This window comes from Ctenocephalides felis, unplaced genomic scaffold (assembly GCF_003426905.1).
Source record: "Ctenocephalides felis isolate EL2017-DRISC unplaced genomic scaffold, ASM342690v1 CF-g0.4_SCAFFOLD_01170, whole genome shotgun sequence".
In the NCBI taxonomy this organism is placed as follows: Eukaryota; Metazoa; Arthropoda; class Insecta; order Siphonaptera; family Pulicidae; genus Ctenocephalides; species Ctenocephalides felis.
In genome coordinates, this window is record NW_020537324.1 from 19932541 (window position 1) to 19950835 (window position 18295).

Genomic DNA, 18295 nt, shown 5'->3' on the forward strand with positions numbered 1-18295 from the left:
AACTCAATACCAGCGGGGAACATTTACAGGCAAAGATTCGGTAAAGAAACATATGAATATACGAGTATGAATATATGATGTATCTTACCCATCATATAATTCCATTCATTTAATAGTAATTTATAACTAATTCTGTAAAAAGTACGATATCCAGTAAAACAATTTAAATACCTTTTTCATAAACAATAAGCAAAGAAATTATTTTCACAAATTATTGCTCATATTTTTACTCCAACGTTATTTATGGCTTTTAATTTTAGGGCTTTTCACCTTTATATATATCAGGTTTTCAATTACAGAAAAAAGCAACCAGAAATATATTTTCTGTATCTTCTACTATATCTTATGTCATTATTATGAGAAAAATAGAAAACCAGTCAAAATCTTGGATCTATGGGTTCATAAGACTTATGAAAAAAGCTATTGTTTTCATAGAGTTTTTAATGATAACATCTGCGTGAAGTTAGGTTTTAGTACCAATAGTTTTTACTACCAATTTATATGAAGATACCAATTTATAAGAAGATTTATATGAAGGGCTATAACATTTCTATTTTATATGAGAATTATCCTCTAAAAATACTTTTCGTGGAAATAGTATAAGCGTTATCCGAATGAATTTCACAATGATTTTATAATGAACAATTTTCTTTCAGACCTCCATCAATGTTTATGGACGACTTTAATATTCTATTAATTAAATTATTATGGTAAAATGTATTTTGATTTACACATTAAATTCACTAAATGCTGAATCATATGTTTCGAAATACATGTTCAATAGAACTCGAAGCATTGGGTTACATGGATAAACTGTTCTGAAATGAAGATCTTGTTCTGAATACAGAATCATTTTATTATGAAGCGTTTTTCTTATCGCATTGGTTAACCGTCTGTTTAATCGAGTATAAATATTTATGGAACTAAAATTCTTCATTCTCCTCCATTTATAGAACAAAGCCCTTTCATAACAACGAAATAGGTTTCAAAGCTCTATGATATATATTTTTATATTCTTCTTTAAAATTTTAATAAGTCGAAACTTCTGATGCTGTCACGTTTGTTTTATGTCACTCTAAAACTTTGCTAACTGTGACGTTATTACAGTTAATAATAAATCATGTCGTAAGATATAAGATATAAAGATATATTAAATGATAGAAAACTTAATTGTTAAAACCATAAAGTGAGTTAGTTGAATTTTATGTCTGCTGCTATGACGTTAGGGAATGCTTATTTTGAGTTTTACGATTTAAAATATATGAATCATCTCAAATTTAATTTTGTGCTCAAAAATATTTGTTAATAAGATTTTTTTATAGTTAAAAAAAATTATTTTGTTTCGTAATTTATTAGAATCAAGATAAGTTTCCAGTGCATTTATATTTGTAAATATTTATTGAAATTTCTTAATAGTTCAAATCACGTAGATTTTCCCGGAAGAGGCTATTTCAAGGTAAACATAATTTTGATTAATATATTCAATCAAAATTGGATCAGTTTTCCTTGATACCAGATTGTTCGTAATGGAGACCAAACCAAGATTTGTATCGACAATTTTTTATATGGAAAATATTAGCAAAAAAAATACTCTAGCATCTATTTTCTCCCTTAGCAAGACCAACAGAAGGACTCAGAATGGCATCAGATTAAAACTAACAAAGTTAAATACGAGTTTGGCCCTTTGAAAGGGATAATCACTAGATTAAATCCAGTACATTTACTAGATTCCATTTGAACTTGTATATATGTATTACAAAAATCCATTTAAAAAAACTCAATTAAAACTTACATAACAATAACAAGTTTTGTGAAACAAGATCAAAAAAATATGCCTTCCTAGCAAAAGTTGCGAGAGAAAAATTATAAATCCATTCTTAGATTAAATCTCATAAGCCAATTAGCAAATTTTGATTGGAATTTAACACCATGAACTATGTTGAAATAAAGCATAGTGTAAAAAATCTTTAAGAAACAAATTCATTCAACTAGAAAAAATTGTCATGATTTTTTGCAATAAAATATATCATTGAAAAAAAGTTGATCACAAGGTTCACTGTCATTGAAACTGCATGATAAAAAAGTAGAAGTCTTGTCCTTGTGAGCAAGAGCATATTTCTAATTTAATTTCGCTATCTAAAGACATTTAAAAAACAAAACATCGTTTATCTAAATTTGTAATTAATAAACTCAAATTATTATTAATAAATTCGATAACAAACAATTGATTGGCTCAAACAAACACCGTTGAATTATATTGTTTATGAAAATATTTTCTAATGCACTCGAGATGCACTTATACTACTGAAAAGTAATTAATGACGAAGTATTATTAGACGATAACGTTATTGTTAATAATAGATTTTAACGTATAAATGGTCATTAATATGATTGATTATGGTGCAGGCAATAATTAAAATTATTTGATTGGAATTTATGACGCCTAAAAAATTGCTAGTTGGATTGTATAATACAAAGGTGTTATTAAAAATTCAATGCGCTTTCAATGTACATTCGGTAAATAATACAAAATAAACTGAGTTAACTGGAAAATAGAAAAATTGATCTAATGTCTTTGATTTTTATCGAATTTTCTTAGAATATTTGATGATTTTTTTTCCCATCACTGTTTATGAATATTGAATTTTGTGACTCCAATCACTTTCAAAACTGCACAAATAAAGCATGAATGACAATGAAAATTAATTTATTTCAAAATACCTCTAAGTGTTTTTGCAGGTAAAAGTTTAGTTCAATCAAACTGATTATTAGGCCTTTGTGTTTTTAATTTAACCTAAAACTCTTAACACGTTTTTAGAAAGGTTTTTGAAGCCATGCAGTATAAATTTGATGAATAAATGAATTAAAAAATATCATGTAACCTCAATATCACTATGCGTATACTAATATTAACTGAATTTGGTTGAAAATTCAATTCAACACCCGATTATGAAACATTTCTGGAAAAATAGCGCTTTTGTTTTAATAAAATTTTATGGCATGTATCATACATGAAATTACAATTTTCAAAAAATAACAAATGTGAATTAGAACCAAGAATTCTATATTCGATCTGCTATGTTATCCAGTTTATTTCTATTTCTAACCATGATATAATATATAACTATAAAACTTTTGTTTTATAGATGATCAATTAAATTGCGCATGTTATGATTTAATTGCTCAATTATCAATTCAATAATCATCACATGCAAATTAAAATACAATTCCAAATAAACCCTATCGTCGTCCAGAATTACACGTGTATATATTCGATCTAGGAAGAAGATAATAAAAAATATATCTAGCATGTCGCAAGAAGAATTGTTACCACTTCCTACATTTTACGACTCTAGTATTGTAAGAAAACAATGGTAAGGCTCTCGTAGAATATTTTTATATCTAATTAATAAACACTAACTTTCTGTAATGGCAATTTACATTTTTAAGTGTTAGTTAATGGTAATTATATTACTGTGAGATTCGACACTGTTAGTTAAGTGAATTTATTGTATGAACAGCACTATAGTATCAGAATGAGTGTCTAATTAAAATAATTCAATAATAATTTGAGTTTAATTCATTACTAAAATAATTTAATCAAACAAAAATAAAATATACTGTTAAAAGTATGATTTCTCAAATATTTCACCCAGATCACTTTGAAATATTTCAGACTTAACTGGTCAACTGTATCAAACTAGTTGATGATTCAGAAATTAATATCCATTTAGTTATTGATTGAATTAAGAGATATTTATATTTTTGTCAAACTTGTTTTTCGACACAGTAAAGTTTTAGCAATATTGCGAATTAAAAATTATCTAAGTGTTTTCTACAAATTAATTTAGTTAAAAATTGTATTGAACAGAATTGATTGAATTAAGAGTTATTTCGATTTTTGTAAAACTTGTTTTGCTAAACAGTAAAATTTTAGTAATATTCCAAATTCAAAATTATTTAAGGGATTTCTAAGATTTAATTTTGTTAAAAATTGAACTGAACAACTGGTAATAATAATCTGTAAATTAACTCTAACTTCAATTCAGTTTTAAAAAATAACGAGTAATAAATAATAAAATATAATAATAAAAATATCAATGAAAAAGTACATTAAAAAAAATTGAATATTGTGCAGAACGCACTCCTTATGAATTTTCTCACAGCATTATTTTTTGGAAGAAATAGTTGTCGATGGCCATAAAAAAATAGATTGATTAGAAAACCATACAGAAACACAACGCAAATTAAAATAAATTTACATAATTTAGCTCACTTTTGTAAATGAAAATAAAATTTTATCATTAAAGCTGACGTTCTAAAAGTATTTGTGAAAAATGTTTCTTAAAAATTTGTTGTATCGTTTGGTTAGCTTCTCATCTCTTCTGATTTACATAAACAATAATTTGAAAAAATATTCGTGGATAATTCGCATACCATGATTTTATTTTGTACTATTCAATTATTTTAGAAAATACATTTGTAACAAATGTTAGAAAAATATCAAATTAAACACACGAAACATATGGTATTATACCAAAATTAAAATATAATTTAGTACACTAATAAAAGGTGGATCACTGAGTTTTCTTTTTAAAATTTAATATGTTATTTGTCAAACTAATTACTCAATGTCTTTCTATTTAGACAGATTGTAATTTATAAGAAAAAAAAACGAAATATATAGAAAATATAAAATTTCATGTACTAGTGCCTCCTATGATAAGAGTCCTATCTTATCCCAGTTCTTATGAAATAAAAATAATGTCATATCGAGGAATAACTGTCAATTTTATTTACTAGTTCGTTCTTTTTATTATTGTACTTTAATAATACAAGGTGAGAAATATGTATTTAAAATTTAAATAATCAGTTGCCTCGAAGACAACTAGTATGAAGTTAGCAATTGTTGTCATGATATGAAGTTGGATATGTACACGTTGTGGTACGTTAATGGCGGATTACATGTATAATCTGAAATATTGTTGTGTATGTTTATTAAATGTTGTTAATAAATATAACTAGTTTTATAGAGTCATCCTGATATAAAGTAATAATATAGGTAACAATATATAAACTCAATACTTAGCACCAAGAGCTAAATTTATGAAATTAAAGATGAAAAATTGATGTAAAAAATTCAATGACAACTTCAATATGAAATTACCAATATATCACGGAAAATCATTTACCTATAAAATAATAAATATCTTCTACATGTATTCTACAATTAACCCCAATATCGAAACGGATGCATAGTTTATGCATCCAGTGAACCGAGAAGAATAAGCACGTGTGTATCCTTAACCTAAACCGTGAAGTAAAACAGTTGTTTTAACAGTCAGAGCAGCGGACGTCATAAAAATTGCATGTTCGTGAAATGTGATGTATTAAAGCAAACAGACATGAATTGAAACAGAAACGGCATTCCGAAGCTAAAAGTCATTGGGCGCCAAAATTCACAGCATGAAGTGAATGTGTTGATTCACAGCATGTGTTGTTTTAACTAACAATGAAATATTTACTTAAATATATGATTTAGATTATAAGGATGCAAGACATTTGACGTGTATTGTTAAAAATTTACATTTCTGGGTTAAGTACATAATATGAATAAAATAGTAAAGAAGTGAATTCAAAGTCTTCAATGGACGACATCCATACACACTGCACGTCATGTGGATGTCAAGGGTTGGTATATTAATAGTTAATAGTAAGTTGATTAGTAATTTAATCAACAAAACATTACTGAAAATTTGATTTGATGAGCTTGTTCGTGCCTCCGGGCTGCTTGATATCAAATAGTAGTGATATAAGATTATTTAAAAATATCAAGCTGCGACAAATCATTGAATTTCTCATTTTTTACTGGATTTTTTTACCAATAGTTTGTTGTAAAACACTTTAATTGTAATGTTAATTACGTGTTTATTTTTAATATAACGACAAATTGTATTTGAATTTACAATATACTCAAAAGGTTAAATGTATTGTATTGATTAATTTTATTTGTGATGATTTTTTATTAGATTTCTTTAGTTTTTATATCATATGGGATGCTTTGATTTGTCGTGAACATACTCCCGGCCTTGAAATATATGATTTCAAAATAATTAGTATACTTCATCAATGTGAATTAAGTCGATGTTTGAAGTTTTGATAACTGATCTTTGATAGATCTAAATATAATTTTATGAGCTATTTGCGTATATATACCATCACTATTGGAAATATAACTATCAATAAACGCATCACAAACGGATTGGATACTGCATTGTTTTTTTTTAATAATGTCAAGTTTAAAGAATTACGTTATAATAGAACATTACATAAAACAGAGGTGTCACAATTATGTTTATACTATCTATAAACTGCTGTGGCGCACTTTTCCTAACCTAGTATTTCGAGAAGAACCCTATGGTTCTCCATTCTCTTATTTGATTAGATTAGATTAGATTAATAGCTTTTTGGCAATCAAAACTTCATCAATTTCCAGTAGTATTTTCTCCTGATATATCATGTGTATATATTTTCTCTTCAATCAAATTTGAGATCTATAACGTCAAGTGACAATCTGACATTAATAATGCTTGATGGCTTAGTTTGTGATCAAACCAGTAACCAGTGGTGGCTAATCGACCAATTACCAAGCTTAAGAGAATAATAATAAAAATGATATCAGAAACTTTTTGCCTTATAACTTCCAAATAAGCCAGTTGGCTCTGAACAAAGGGTTCTGTATTGAATAATCTATTTTCATATATAAAAAACATTGTATTGCCTAACAAATTAAATTAACATGAAATTTTGTTACTAGACATCTACAACGATCAACTTATAAATTTATAGAAACCCATTTTGCAATTAGTCGATTCAAGTCAATTCTATCTATTGACAAACTTCTAATTTACAAGGTAGTGATAAAACCAATATGGACTTATGGCATAGAATTGTGGGGCTGTGCGAGCAAAGACAGATTACTGATGCTCCGTGGTTTGTTAGCAATAAAACCTTACACGACGATCTTCATATTGAATTTATAAACATAATTATACAAATCAACAGTGTCAAACATTTTCATAAACTAGAACATCATACAAAATCTAAAGTCACTCAGCTTCTTGAGATACCAACTTCAAGAAGACTGAAGAAGAAGCTGCCCAAAGATAATATGGAGGAACCTTAGAACTACCACAACTTTATATGAACAGCATAGTAGAATCACTTATTGAAGTGATTCTCTAGCTAACTATATAATATTTATCAGATTAATTTATATGTGTGTTTGAAAGTGTGTGTGTATGTGTGCGAGTGAATAGTGAACATAAGGGGGGAAGTCCATATAACATTTTCAAAAAATTAATTTTTTTTTTTCGATAATCTGCAAGTATAGTATGTTGAGCGTATATTAACGAGTCGACAAAAAAAATCTCTTATATTAACAAAGTTATAGCTAACATAACGGAGCGGGCCGGAGTGCGCATTGTCAAGCGATCAAGCGTATTGTTAAATTTTGAGTGAAAAAGGTCTCTTTCATTATAATAACTAGAAATACTTCTTTTGGCCTACAACCGGAAGACTTCTATGTACCTTAGTACATGTGTAATATTGGTATACGAACAAAAGTTAGTCGAGAAATATAGTTAGTTTAGCTGGAAAATTCGTAGTGTTCAGTTCATTTCAATACGTAAAAATGCCGAATTATCTAAAAGGTAAGCGAAGTAATGAAGTAATATTGCACAAAATAACACTAAAAAAGACGTTATCAGGGCAATCAGTTTACTGATAAAGCAGGTGAAAAAATTGACGCCAGTACAAGTCATAATGAAAGTGCCAGTGGTCAAGATCATCTAGACGTAGATTTAGCTCCATTACTTGGTGAAGAAATGAAACATCATCTTTCACCAATTTATGAAGATTTGTCCAAAGATGATTTACTTGAACGATGCCTTGATGATCATACGCAGAACGCGAATAAAAGTTTCAACGCGACAGTTTGGCGACTATAGTCGGATTATCACCAAAACACCCACATTGTGGTCTAAGGGTAGTTGAAATTTCACCATATATTGCAGCTAGGATATTAATTGAAGGTTTTAGTTCAATATTAAGAATAATGAACCTTCTGAATTTGACTGTTGGTACTTATGCTAAAGCATATGCTGATAATACTGATGAGGCGCGAATAACTTGTTAGGATCGTAGCAGCCTTTCACAAATAAAAGATGCTGGTACAGCTCACAAACAACAACAACTTACAGATAATCAGCTTTTTGAAGATAAGGAAGGACTATTGTATGGACCTGATATTGCAGATTAATCGGTAAGTAACTAATACTGGTCATTTTCCTTTACTAAATCTTTAAACGCGATTATCTCAAAACTGTGTTTTCAAAAACTGCTGCTGTTGTAGCTCAAAAAGTTATGTATCGATTTGTCTGAAATTGGGTGAGGCCTTTCTTTATATTATTATCGGAAGGATAAACCTAAATCCTTAGATCTTTCGCGTTTATAAAGTATTTTCTAGAGCCCAAAATGTCAAAAAAATAGCCAAAAATTCAGATTTTTTTTTCAAAGGCTTGTTTTTCATTGACTTTTATACTTTTTTTTCAATTTTATAGGTTTATCCTTCCCATTGATATGTTCTCAAAAGAAATCATTAAAAAAATTTTTTTTCAGATCGACGGTTGATGAGTGAGAAATGCAGCAGTTTTGGACCTCGCGTCAGAGGCAGTCCACAAAAAGTTATGCTGAGCCGCCATTTTGAAATAATTTTTTTTTTTTAAATATTTTTTTGTATTCTAAAAGGGTTAAATAAAGTTATGTCAAAGTTTAAAAACAATAAAATTATTCCATCACGTTTAAAAATATTTTTAAAATATGACCTATTTTCATGCGTCTATATGGACTTCCCCCCATAAGTCAAATAGCTCATAGAATTGTCATGTATTCTGAGTGCTCTTGAAAATAAAATTAAAAAAAAAGTCGAAATGCCAAATTCACTAGAATTTTATTCCTTCTATCATGCCACGATCAAAATTTTAAGCACAAAAAGAGTCTAACCAACAGATAGAATTCTCAGGGTGTTTATATTTATAAACCGGGTTAAATATAACCGACCCTCGCGCACACGCGCACCGTCAACAACTCCAAAGCCGTTGGAAGTCATAACAGACGCGGGAGTATTTATCACATATCTCATAAATGTTGTGCAGGATTAGAAAGATATGTGGGAGATGACTCAATCATTTGCATAATTTATGACGACTCGTTGCTAGTAGACATTGGATGTTTCACATGAAAGGATTCATATTATGAAATACTATGAACTGAACCAAAACAAAGATCATTGAATAGTAAGTTAAGCTGAAAGGATGTTAGACCAGAATTAAACGAAATATTTTAATTGATGCGTCAAATTAAAAAGTCATCAGTATAATAGATATTCTAATAATAAAAATATATCAAACATAGATAGACCATCCTTTGGCAACTTTCAAAAATGTAAATGCAGTACCTGACTAATCTGAAACTAAAACCAGAGGGTACGATAATGAAAAAGAATATTAATTTTTAATATATTATATTGGAATTAGCGAAAAAAAATTCAAAGATTTCCAAAAAAATGCGTATTGTTACGGGAGAGTGTCGGATTAGTGGTCGAGTCAAATTAGTCGATCTATCGGAGTGTCAGATTAGTGAGATTCTACTATATTTAAAAAAGTGTCATCATAACAGTTCATAGAACTCTGATTCGAAATAAAATTATTCTAAAAAATGGAAAAGTAGCATATTAAATATAGATAATAGTTTTTCCAAATGTGAAAATTAAACTTTTCCTTTTTTTCTCACATAATTTATATACAGATTATTAAGATAAAATGTATAAAAATATTTATAAACATTGTATAATTCCCATGAGTAATAAACTCATATTTTAATAATAAACTGTAATAAACCTTTTCAATGAAAAACATTATTTTAAATCTTAATCTTATTACTTTAGTTTAAAAATAGTTATTTTAAGTGGGTAAAAAATAGAATAATTACCACAATTTTTATATCCAAAGGTCATATATCTAGAGACATTCTAAGTACAAACAAAAATTTGCTGATGTTCTATACAGAAATAGGTGCAGATATTAAAAAAAACACACAACTTAATTATGATGGACAGGTAAATGACCAGTATCATGCCTGCTATTATTATTATCGCCATAAATATTTAATAAAAAAATAAAACTATTTTATATTTCCGGATTTTAATTATTTTAATATGTTTTTGATGATGAAAGATAAATAATAATATAACAAGAAGAATTAATCACAAATCCATCCAATTATTAAAAGATAAAACTAACAAGATTGTAAGTTAAAATTATAGATAGATAGTTGTAGTGGCAACTCCAGATTATTGCTATTTTTTCCTATAAATATTTTCTTCGAATATTTGTTGGTATACACGTTACTTGTTAACTATATATGGTTATTAAGTTTTTTTTTAATTATTTGAAAATTTGTACTTTATGAAAGTAGGTCGAAGATACACTCAAAGGGCCTACGATATTAATTAAAAATACGCCAAATTATTAAATATACATATCTAAATATCTAATATATGTAATTAACACGGTAATTAGAGCGGTGAACCACTGGGTTGCCTTTTTCAGAACCATGTATCTAGATTAAGATGCAAGTCAGAATAACCGCTTATAAAACACGTTGTTCTGATCGTTGTTGTAAATAAACACATTTTTCTTAAAACAAATGTTGAACATAACTTTTAGTTAGTTTTTTAGTAATTAAATAGATGTCCAAATAGATACTTTTTTGTTCTATTATATATAACAAAATTAATAGTTGACCAGGAATTTTTATAGCCTTAGTTAGTATAATAACCTCAACGAGAACAACCGCAGACAAATAAAATAATCAGCATTTCAATCACAAATCCAACGTGGTACGCATTATTATTCGCGCGCATCGGACAATGAACGGATTTTATTTCGTTTCACAATAGAGGTATGTGTCCGGAAATCCTATGAAAAGTAAAATGATCTAATAACATTCCTGAATTTAATAAAAATACTTGAAAATTGGTGAATAATGGTAATATTTGGTGATGTTTCGTGATGTAAATTTTGTAGTAGGTATATATTTTAAAATAATTGGCTTAGGGTAGGGATCACGCAGCGCCAGGTGTAAGACGCCGTTCAGGTGCAGAGAAAACGCAAGGCATGGTCGAAAGCTTCGCAAACATACAACAGGAACAGAAAAGTCAATAACAATCGCATAAAAGATAAATATTAACATCAAATTTTGACTAAACAAAACAACATAATATCACATTACGTTGTATAGACAAAAATATGAAAATTTTAATTAAACATCTAACAAAAAATTACAACAATCACAAATTGCAATACGCAATAATACAATACAGAGTAGGCTATTTAAAGTAGAAGAGCCATTTAAACTGAAGAAATTTGTTTCTGAAAAAATATATGAAAAAACATTATTATCTGTTTTTTTTTTATTCACTTAATATTATGTTCATTATTTAGATTTACGTTTTTATTTTAGCTTCATGTTAATATTTTCTGCATTTAGTTCTAATTTTATATTTTGTATTCTCAATAATTTTGCTTAAGACTAATACAATTTTGATTGACAAAAAAAAATATTTAAAATATCTGGAAAATATCACCTTGAATCAAAATAAACTCTAATCGACTGAAATAAAATAGTAATGTCTGTTCACATATTTCAAATTGGGTTAAAATTTTAACTAGCCCATTCTTTATATGTTCAAAAAACGATCCTGATTTAATACAATTTCTGCAACAGTACAAGCAAGAACTACTATGTTTTTAGCATTGCAAAATATTCTAAAATATAATAACTGTATTATTCTATATGAATAAAATAACATAATTGTATTATTCTATATGAAATATCGAATTGATCTCATTTCACCTTGATCTTGGAAGAAAAAGTTTGACGGTGCCAAATATTAATTTTGAGACCATGGGGACTACAAATAATTCGGGAAATTATGTGACGCATGATTATTTACAGATATTACATATGAAGAATCGTCGATATATGTAAATAATAATAAAAATGTGGTAATATGTATTTAAGTCGGAGCATCACTAATTTTTAAAAATAGAATTATAATAAAGACCTCATACAAATGCAATTTGAAGTAATTAAATTATTTTTAAACAATATATAAAGATTTTCTTGTTAGACGTTGAAACATTAATTATTTAATAGCCAATGCGTCTAAATAAAATATAAATTTAGTTGAAATTTCGAGAACAAAATGTGTATTATCTTTCAACAAGGAAAATACACACTAAACAAGTAATTTCAAAAAACAACTAACAATTTGAACCAAAAATTATACCATTTTAGGTTAGAAAATCACGTGAGTTTAGTATAAAAAATACTCGATATATTTATATAATTTAAGTGAGCATTTCTCACACTTAATATTAAAATAAAACAGAAAAAAGTAAATATCATGTATATGTTAAAGAAATGTAACGCAACTTAAAATACATTAACGTTATATAAAAAGTATACATATACGTTACATAAAAAAGTATACACATGAGTAAAAAAATGTTTGAAAGCACATTATATATATATATATATATATATATAATGGCTGGCCTTGCAAACATTGTTTAGCCTTAAAAAATATTTCTAGAAAATTTTTAGTATAAAAATAAACTGATTGTGAATGTAGAAATGAGTGGTATACAAGTGAAAGAGGCGGCCAACACAAATTAAATAGATGGTTTACCTACTACAATACATGTTTCATATTAAGTCATTGCAAGTGCCAATTTAAAACTAATTCCATTTAAATTGAATTGGCACATTGGATAATCAAGGGTTTTATGTATTAGATTGACCATATCATATCATAATAATTAGACTAAAAAATTTTATCATATCAAAATAAACTAAAAATGGCTATAATGAAATAGGGATTTGTGGTAGGACAGTACATTATAGTTGTATGTATTTTTTAATTCCGCATTTGAAAACCAAAATAACCCCAAATATTTATAAATGTATTAGGTTTGGACTACCCTGAATAATAAGTTGTTTTTAAGCAAAATTAGAGCCTTTTCATGAATTTAAAAGAAAATCTGAACTAAAATTAAGTCAAAAATATTCATTGCAATTGCTCGCAGGATAAAAAATTACTCCATTACTAAAATCCATTTTAACGAAATAGGGGTTTTTGATAGGACGGTAAAAATTTAGGGCTGTATATGTCTTAATTACAAGTTAAAAAAATAAAATATAGAAATATGGTCGAAAATCTAAAAAAAAATCTAGTCGTGGACAACCCTTACCACTTACGATTGGAGGCACGTAAAATAGGTAGTATCTGATTCTTAGTCATGCTGAACGTGATTAAAAATTTCATAAAGATCGGTCAAGCCGTTTCAAAGGAGTATTGTCTCAAACATCATGGCACGAATGCATACATACATAAATATATTATGTATATATGTATGTATGTATGATACATACATACATATACATAAATAAATATATTATGTATGTGTATATGTATGCATGATACATACATATACATACATACATACGATTGGAAGCATGTAAAATAGATATTGCTCGATTCTCAGCCATATTGAACGTGATTATAAAATTTTATAAAAATCGGTCAAGCTGTTTCAGAGGAGTATTGTCTCAAACATCATGACACGAATACATACATACATACATAAATACATAAATATATTATGTATGTATGTATGTATGTATAAAGATCGGTCAAGCCGTTTCAGGGGAGTATTGTCACTAACATAATGACACGAATACGTACATACATAAGTACATAATTATATTATGTATAAATTTATGTATGTATGTATGTACGTATTCGTGTCATGAAGTTAGTGACAATACTCCCCTGAAACGGCTTGACCGATCTTTATACCTTTATACATACGGATATTATGTATATATGTATGCTGATACATACATATACATACATACATATATTTACATATTTCATATTTGAGTGGGTATGAGTGTTTCTCACACTTAATATTGAAATAAAATGACAGCAAAAGTATATATCATGTTTACGTTAAAGAAATGTATATATGTAACTTAAAATATACATAAACGTTATATAAAGAAGTGTACGTAGAGGTCACATAACCAATATACACAACCAATATAAAAAATGTTTGAAAGCACTGATGTGAATCAACACAAACGAATCCTAATTACAGACTACTCAATAACGAAAATGTTTCAGCCAGATGCACACAGAACTCGTTAGATTAAAAACACACTATTAAATTAAATAAAATTAACTTACATTTTATCAGTACGACACCATTCTGAACGGTATCTATAGAAGTCTTCATATTGGTAAATCCGGTACATCACAACATAAAAAGTCACACAAAACCACAGTTATCATCAATTCATAAACCAGTTAAAATTCACTTATTATAATCACTTCTAATAAGAATCACTCCAGACAATTCCAACTATCCAGGATAGGATAAACAATGCACTTTGTACCACTTAATAAACAAGTCTTAACTAATTACTTAACAAACACTGTTTGCACGTGTCATAAAGTTCATGATAAATTAATATCATTAAAATTTAAATTTTATTTAAGTTAAATTTGATAAAAATTACATAAAATAAGAAGCGGAGCCTTGCAATGTAGTTAATTTCAACGAAATGGTTTGGTTCAAATGCCCGTACCGGCTGCGGTCTCGTCAGAGCGGAGAAGAACGAGCGGCACCGAACAGTCGACCCGTCGGCGTACAGCACGCATGATGAACTACCAGAGATAAAATGACCGAACGTTCTTAAAACCTACTCTTGAATGATCTGAACGTTTGTTTTCGAATAATACCAATAGGAAAATAATAAAATTTTGACAAATATAAAATATTATGGACTTGGTACGATTTAATATTATTAGGCAAATAATTGCTTAATATTTTTGGGCAAATATGATATCATGAGCTTAGTAAATTAAAAATTAAACTAGTAGTACATGGCATCGTGCCTTAAGGCAACTTGCTGGAACTTCCCGTACCGTAAATGAAAATCTTGGTACGGAACCCAAAAAAATTTACACAAAATGTGTACACATTATTAAAATCTCAATAAACACTTTTAACCGCTAAATGACATTTTTTTAATTTATTTTTATTGAGAGTCCATAACCGCTAGACCTGCCTTCTCAAGAATTTAATCAGCTCTTCATCTTGTCAATACAAGTAAAATCTCTTTTGAATTATTAAAATCGGACGCTCCGTTCTCTTAAAAACTGATTTACCGTTTTTGGCACTTTTTGTCCCGTATCTTCGAAACGGCTAGACCTACCTATGCCAAAAACTAATCAGCATGTCTCCTTATCAATAGGAATCGAATTTTTTAAATTATTCAAATCGGTTGATTCGTACGCCCGAAATCGTGGACGAAAAATTGTATTGTAATTGTAACACACACATACATCCATTTTTTCTATGCATGCCTAAATGTTCAGAAACCTTCAAAACGCGAAGAAATGCAAAAATTTTCATTTTCGATTTTTTTGCGAAGTTAATAATAGAATTTGACAAAATTTTGGCTTAGTATGATATTATTAATAAAAAATTCAATATGATTAATTTTTCACCAACATTTTAAACAAATACTATATCTACTATTACTATAAATTTTATTATGATTTCTTTATTTATAATTCGATCATTATTAATTTTGGGCTAATCATTATATATTTTAGGCATTTCAAATTACTTCAAATGGACGTTGACAACATTATTCTAATAATTATTATAGGCTCAGTATATATTAATAATTAAAATTCCAAGAATTAGAAAAAAAAACAATATTTTAATCAAATTCCAATCATGTCCCAAAGAAATATAATTCCATTGGTATAAGGTCTACTACTGGGTAGTCCTATAAAAATAATTCATTGTAATAATTCATAAATAATAATAATTCATTGTACACTATCACCCCTATCACACATTGTCTTTATAAGACATCTTGTAGTATATATTAATAAAAAAAACTATATATTAATTTATAATTTAAGGTTTGCCGTCAACGAGAAACATTAATCAGGGATGAGAGCGATTAAAAAAAAATTAGATTTCAAAGGTGACATCTTTTAATTTCCTAAATTTTCATATGATTGTGCAATAATTTTCTTATTTAGATAGGATTTTTTTATTTCTTTAAATAAATTTTGCAACAGTTTTTAAACCGAATATTCTGTAAATGATAATAGTTAATATAATTATATTCGCCAAAGTCGCGTTTCAATGTATCAAATAAAATATATATTTTTAATAATCGTCGTTGACCTTTCAATAATCTAAGAGATGCAGAGATAATTAATTATAAAAACGTATTTCAACATTATAAATATCATAAAATTATTTTATCTTATAATATTCAAATAGTTTTATAAGCTAAATATTGCAAAATTATTATATATTGTTACCAGTAAAAGTATTGAAGTCTAAACAAAATACAAATATGTATTTCAAATCTCAATTTTATTTTACCAATATTACTTCATGACATATTGCCATTAGATAAAATAAATAAACAAACTCGAGCATACGTATTATGATTATAAAATAATCGCAAATTAGTCATAATTCTATAGAAAGAACAGTTATCAGTAAAAGCGTAAAACTTGCATGAATTCTATTAAAAATATATTTTTGAAATAGATTATTACAAAAATACACGTATTAATATTTTTCAAAAAATTGTAATTAATATGGATATAAAAAATTGAAGACTGTGCATTTAATTACTTTTTTTGAAACATCAAATTACATTTTATGTAATTGTAAGATCATTGTAACATGTGTACCTACTTCATCAGTGAAAAATTAATTGAAATAATAATAAATCTTTTGCTACAAGATGTTTATAAAGAAAAATTGTATATATGGACTTGTATGAGAATATGTGCAGAAACACCAGGTGTTTCCAAGGAAGTTTGTTGTATAGATCTATAAATATAAATTGTAATAAACATTTAAAAAATTGAATATTTGTTTGTATTCGGTTTTGTTATTCTTTTTCTTAGAAAGCCAATAACAGCCAATTTAAAAACAAAATATTAAAAAAAAATGCCTTTGGGGCTTAAAAATGCATTTAAGTATTTCGAGACATTTGTTGTTGGTTTATTGTATATATTAATTTCTGATGCTAAATATTAAAATTCATAAATTTTATTTACATTTATAAATTTTGTTACAACCATAGGCATATTGCTGATATGGATATCAGTAGTTTGCAATTCATATTTTGCTATTTTCAAGTTAATAAACGTTGAGAATGATTTTATTTTTAGATATTTTGTATTCTGAATAACCGCTTCAACAGCCAAAAAAAATAATTAAAATCAACATAATAAAATTTTATGAATAATTGTACTTTTATTAATTTTAATATATTTATATAATACTATTGAATAAGCATTTTAACATTTTGCAATCATTGTTTAAAATCGCTCCATATCAATATGGATTAAGATATTTGATTAATTCGATTCGATATTTTCCATATGTCGGATATTGTTCAAGCAACTTGTTTTGAGGCAAAATGCCACTTAAACCTAGTTTTTTATTTTAATTTGAAATTAAGGTGTGAAATTCAATTGAAACAACTAAATGTTTAATACTAAACTTTAACAAAAAAAATCCAATGCGTGATTTACAAAAAGGAGAAATATGCAAATTATATTGAATCTATAGGCCAATAATATATGTCGATAATGATTATTTAAAAACAATCAAAATTTAATATATTTGTGTATCACTATTAATTTAAACCTCTAAACTTTAATATACTTTTATTAGGAATTTTATAATCACCTGTGTAGATATTGTAAATGTTAAGTCATAGTCAGAAATGTTTAGTTGTATAGTTAGTGTAGCAGGCTAATGTACTTGTTGTCAACAAAGAAAAAACTTTAATGTTTATAAAAAAAAATATGTCAAATTTTGTCCTAACCCGCATGCTGGTACTCACTGACATAAACAAATGAGTATGCGGACTTGGAGTAACTCAAAGACCAATTTTTTTGCTTATAGTATTTCATTTCTCATTGCTTACTACACAATAAAGTTCTACGAAAAAAACAACTATGCATCTTCTGCAAGAGTGCCCGAAGGTACCTTCCTCGCAATGACCACCAACAATAACAAACGAAGGTACTTGCATGAAATACAATACGTCGTGA

At 27.3% G+C, this 18295-nt stretch overlaps 1 protein-coding gene across 1 annotated transcript in view; it reads right to left on the minus strand.

Annotated features, from left to right (window-relative positions):
• Window positions 1–14606, minus strand: part of LOC113366972 (rho guanine nucleotide exchange factor 10-like) — a 99170-nt gene extending 84564 nt beyond the window's left edge. The window contains exon 1 of the mRNA XM_026608610.1: window positions 14375–14606. Within this exon, the coding sequence (XP_026464395.1) occupies window positions 14375–14423 (49 nt within the window). The 5' untranslated portion in view covers window positions 14424–14606. The remainder of the gene's footprint in view (window positions 1–14374) is intronic.
• Window positions 14607–18295: the final 3689 nt, after the last annotated feature.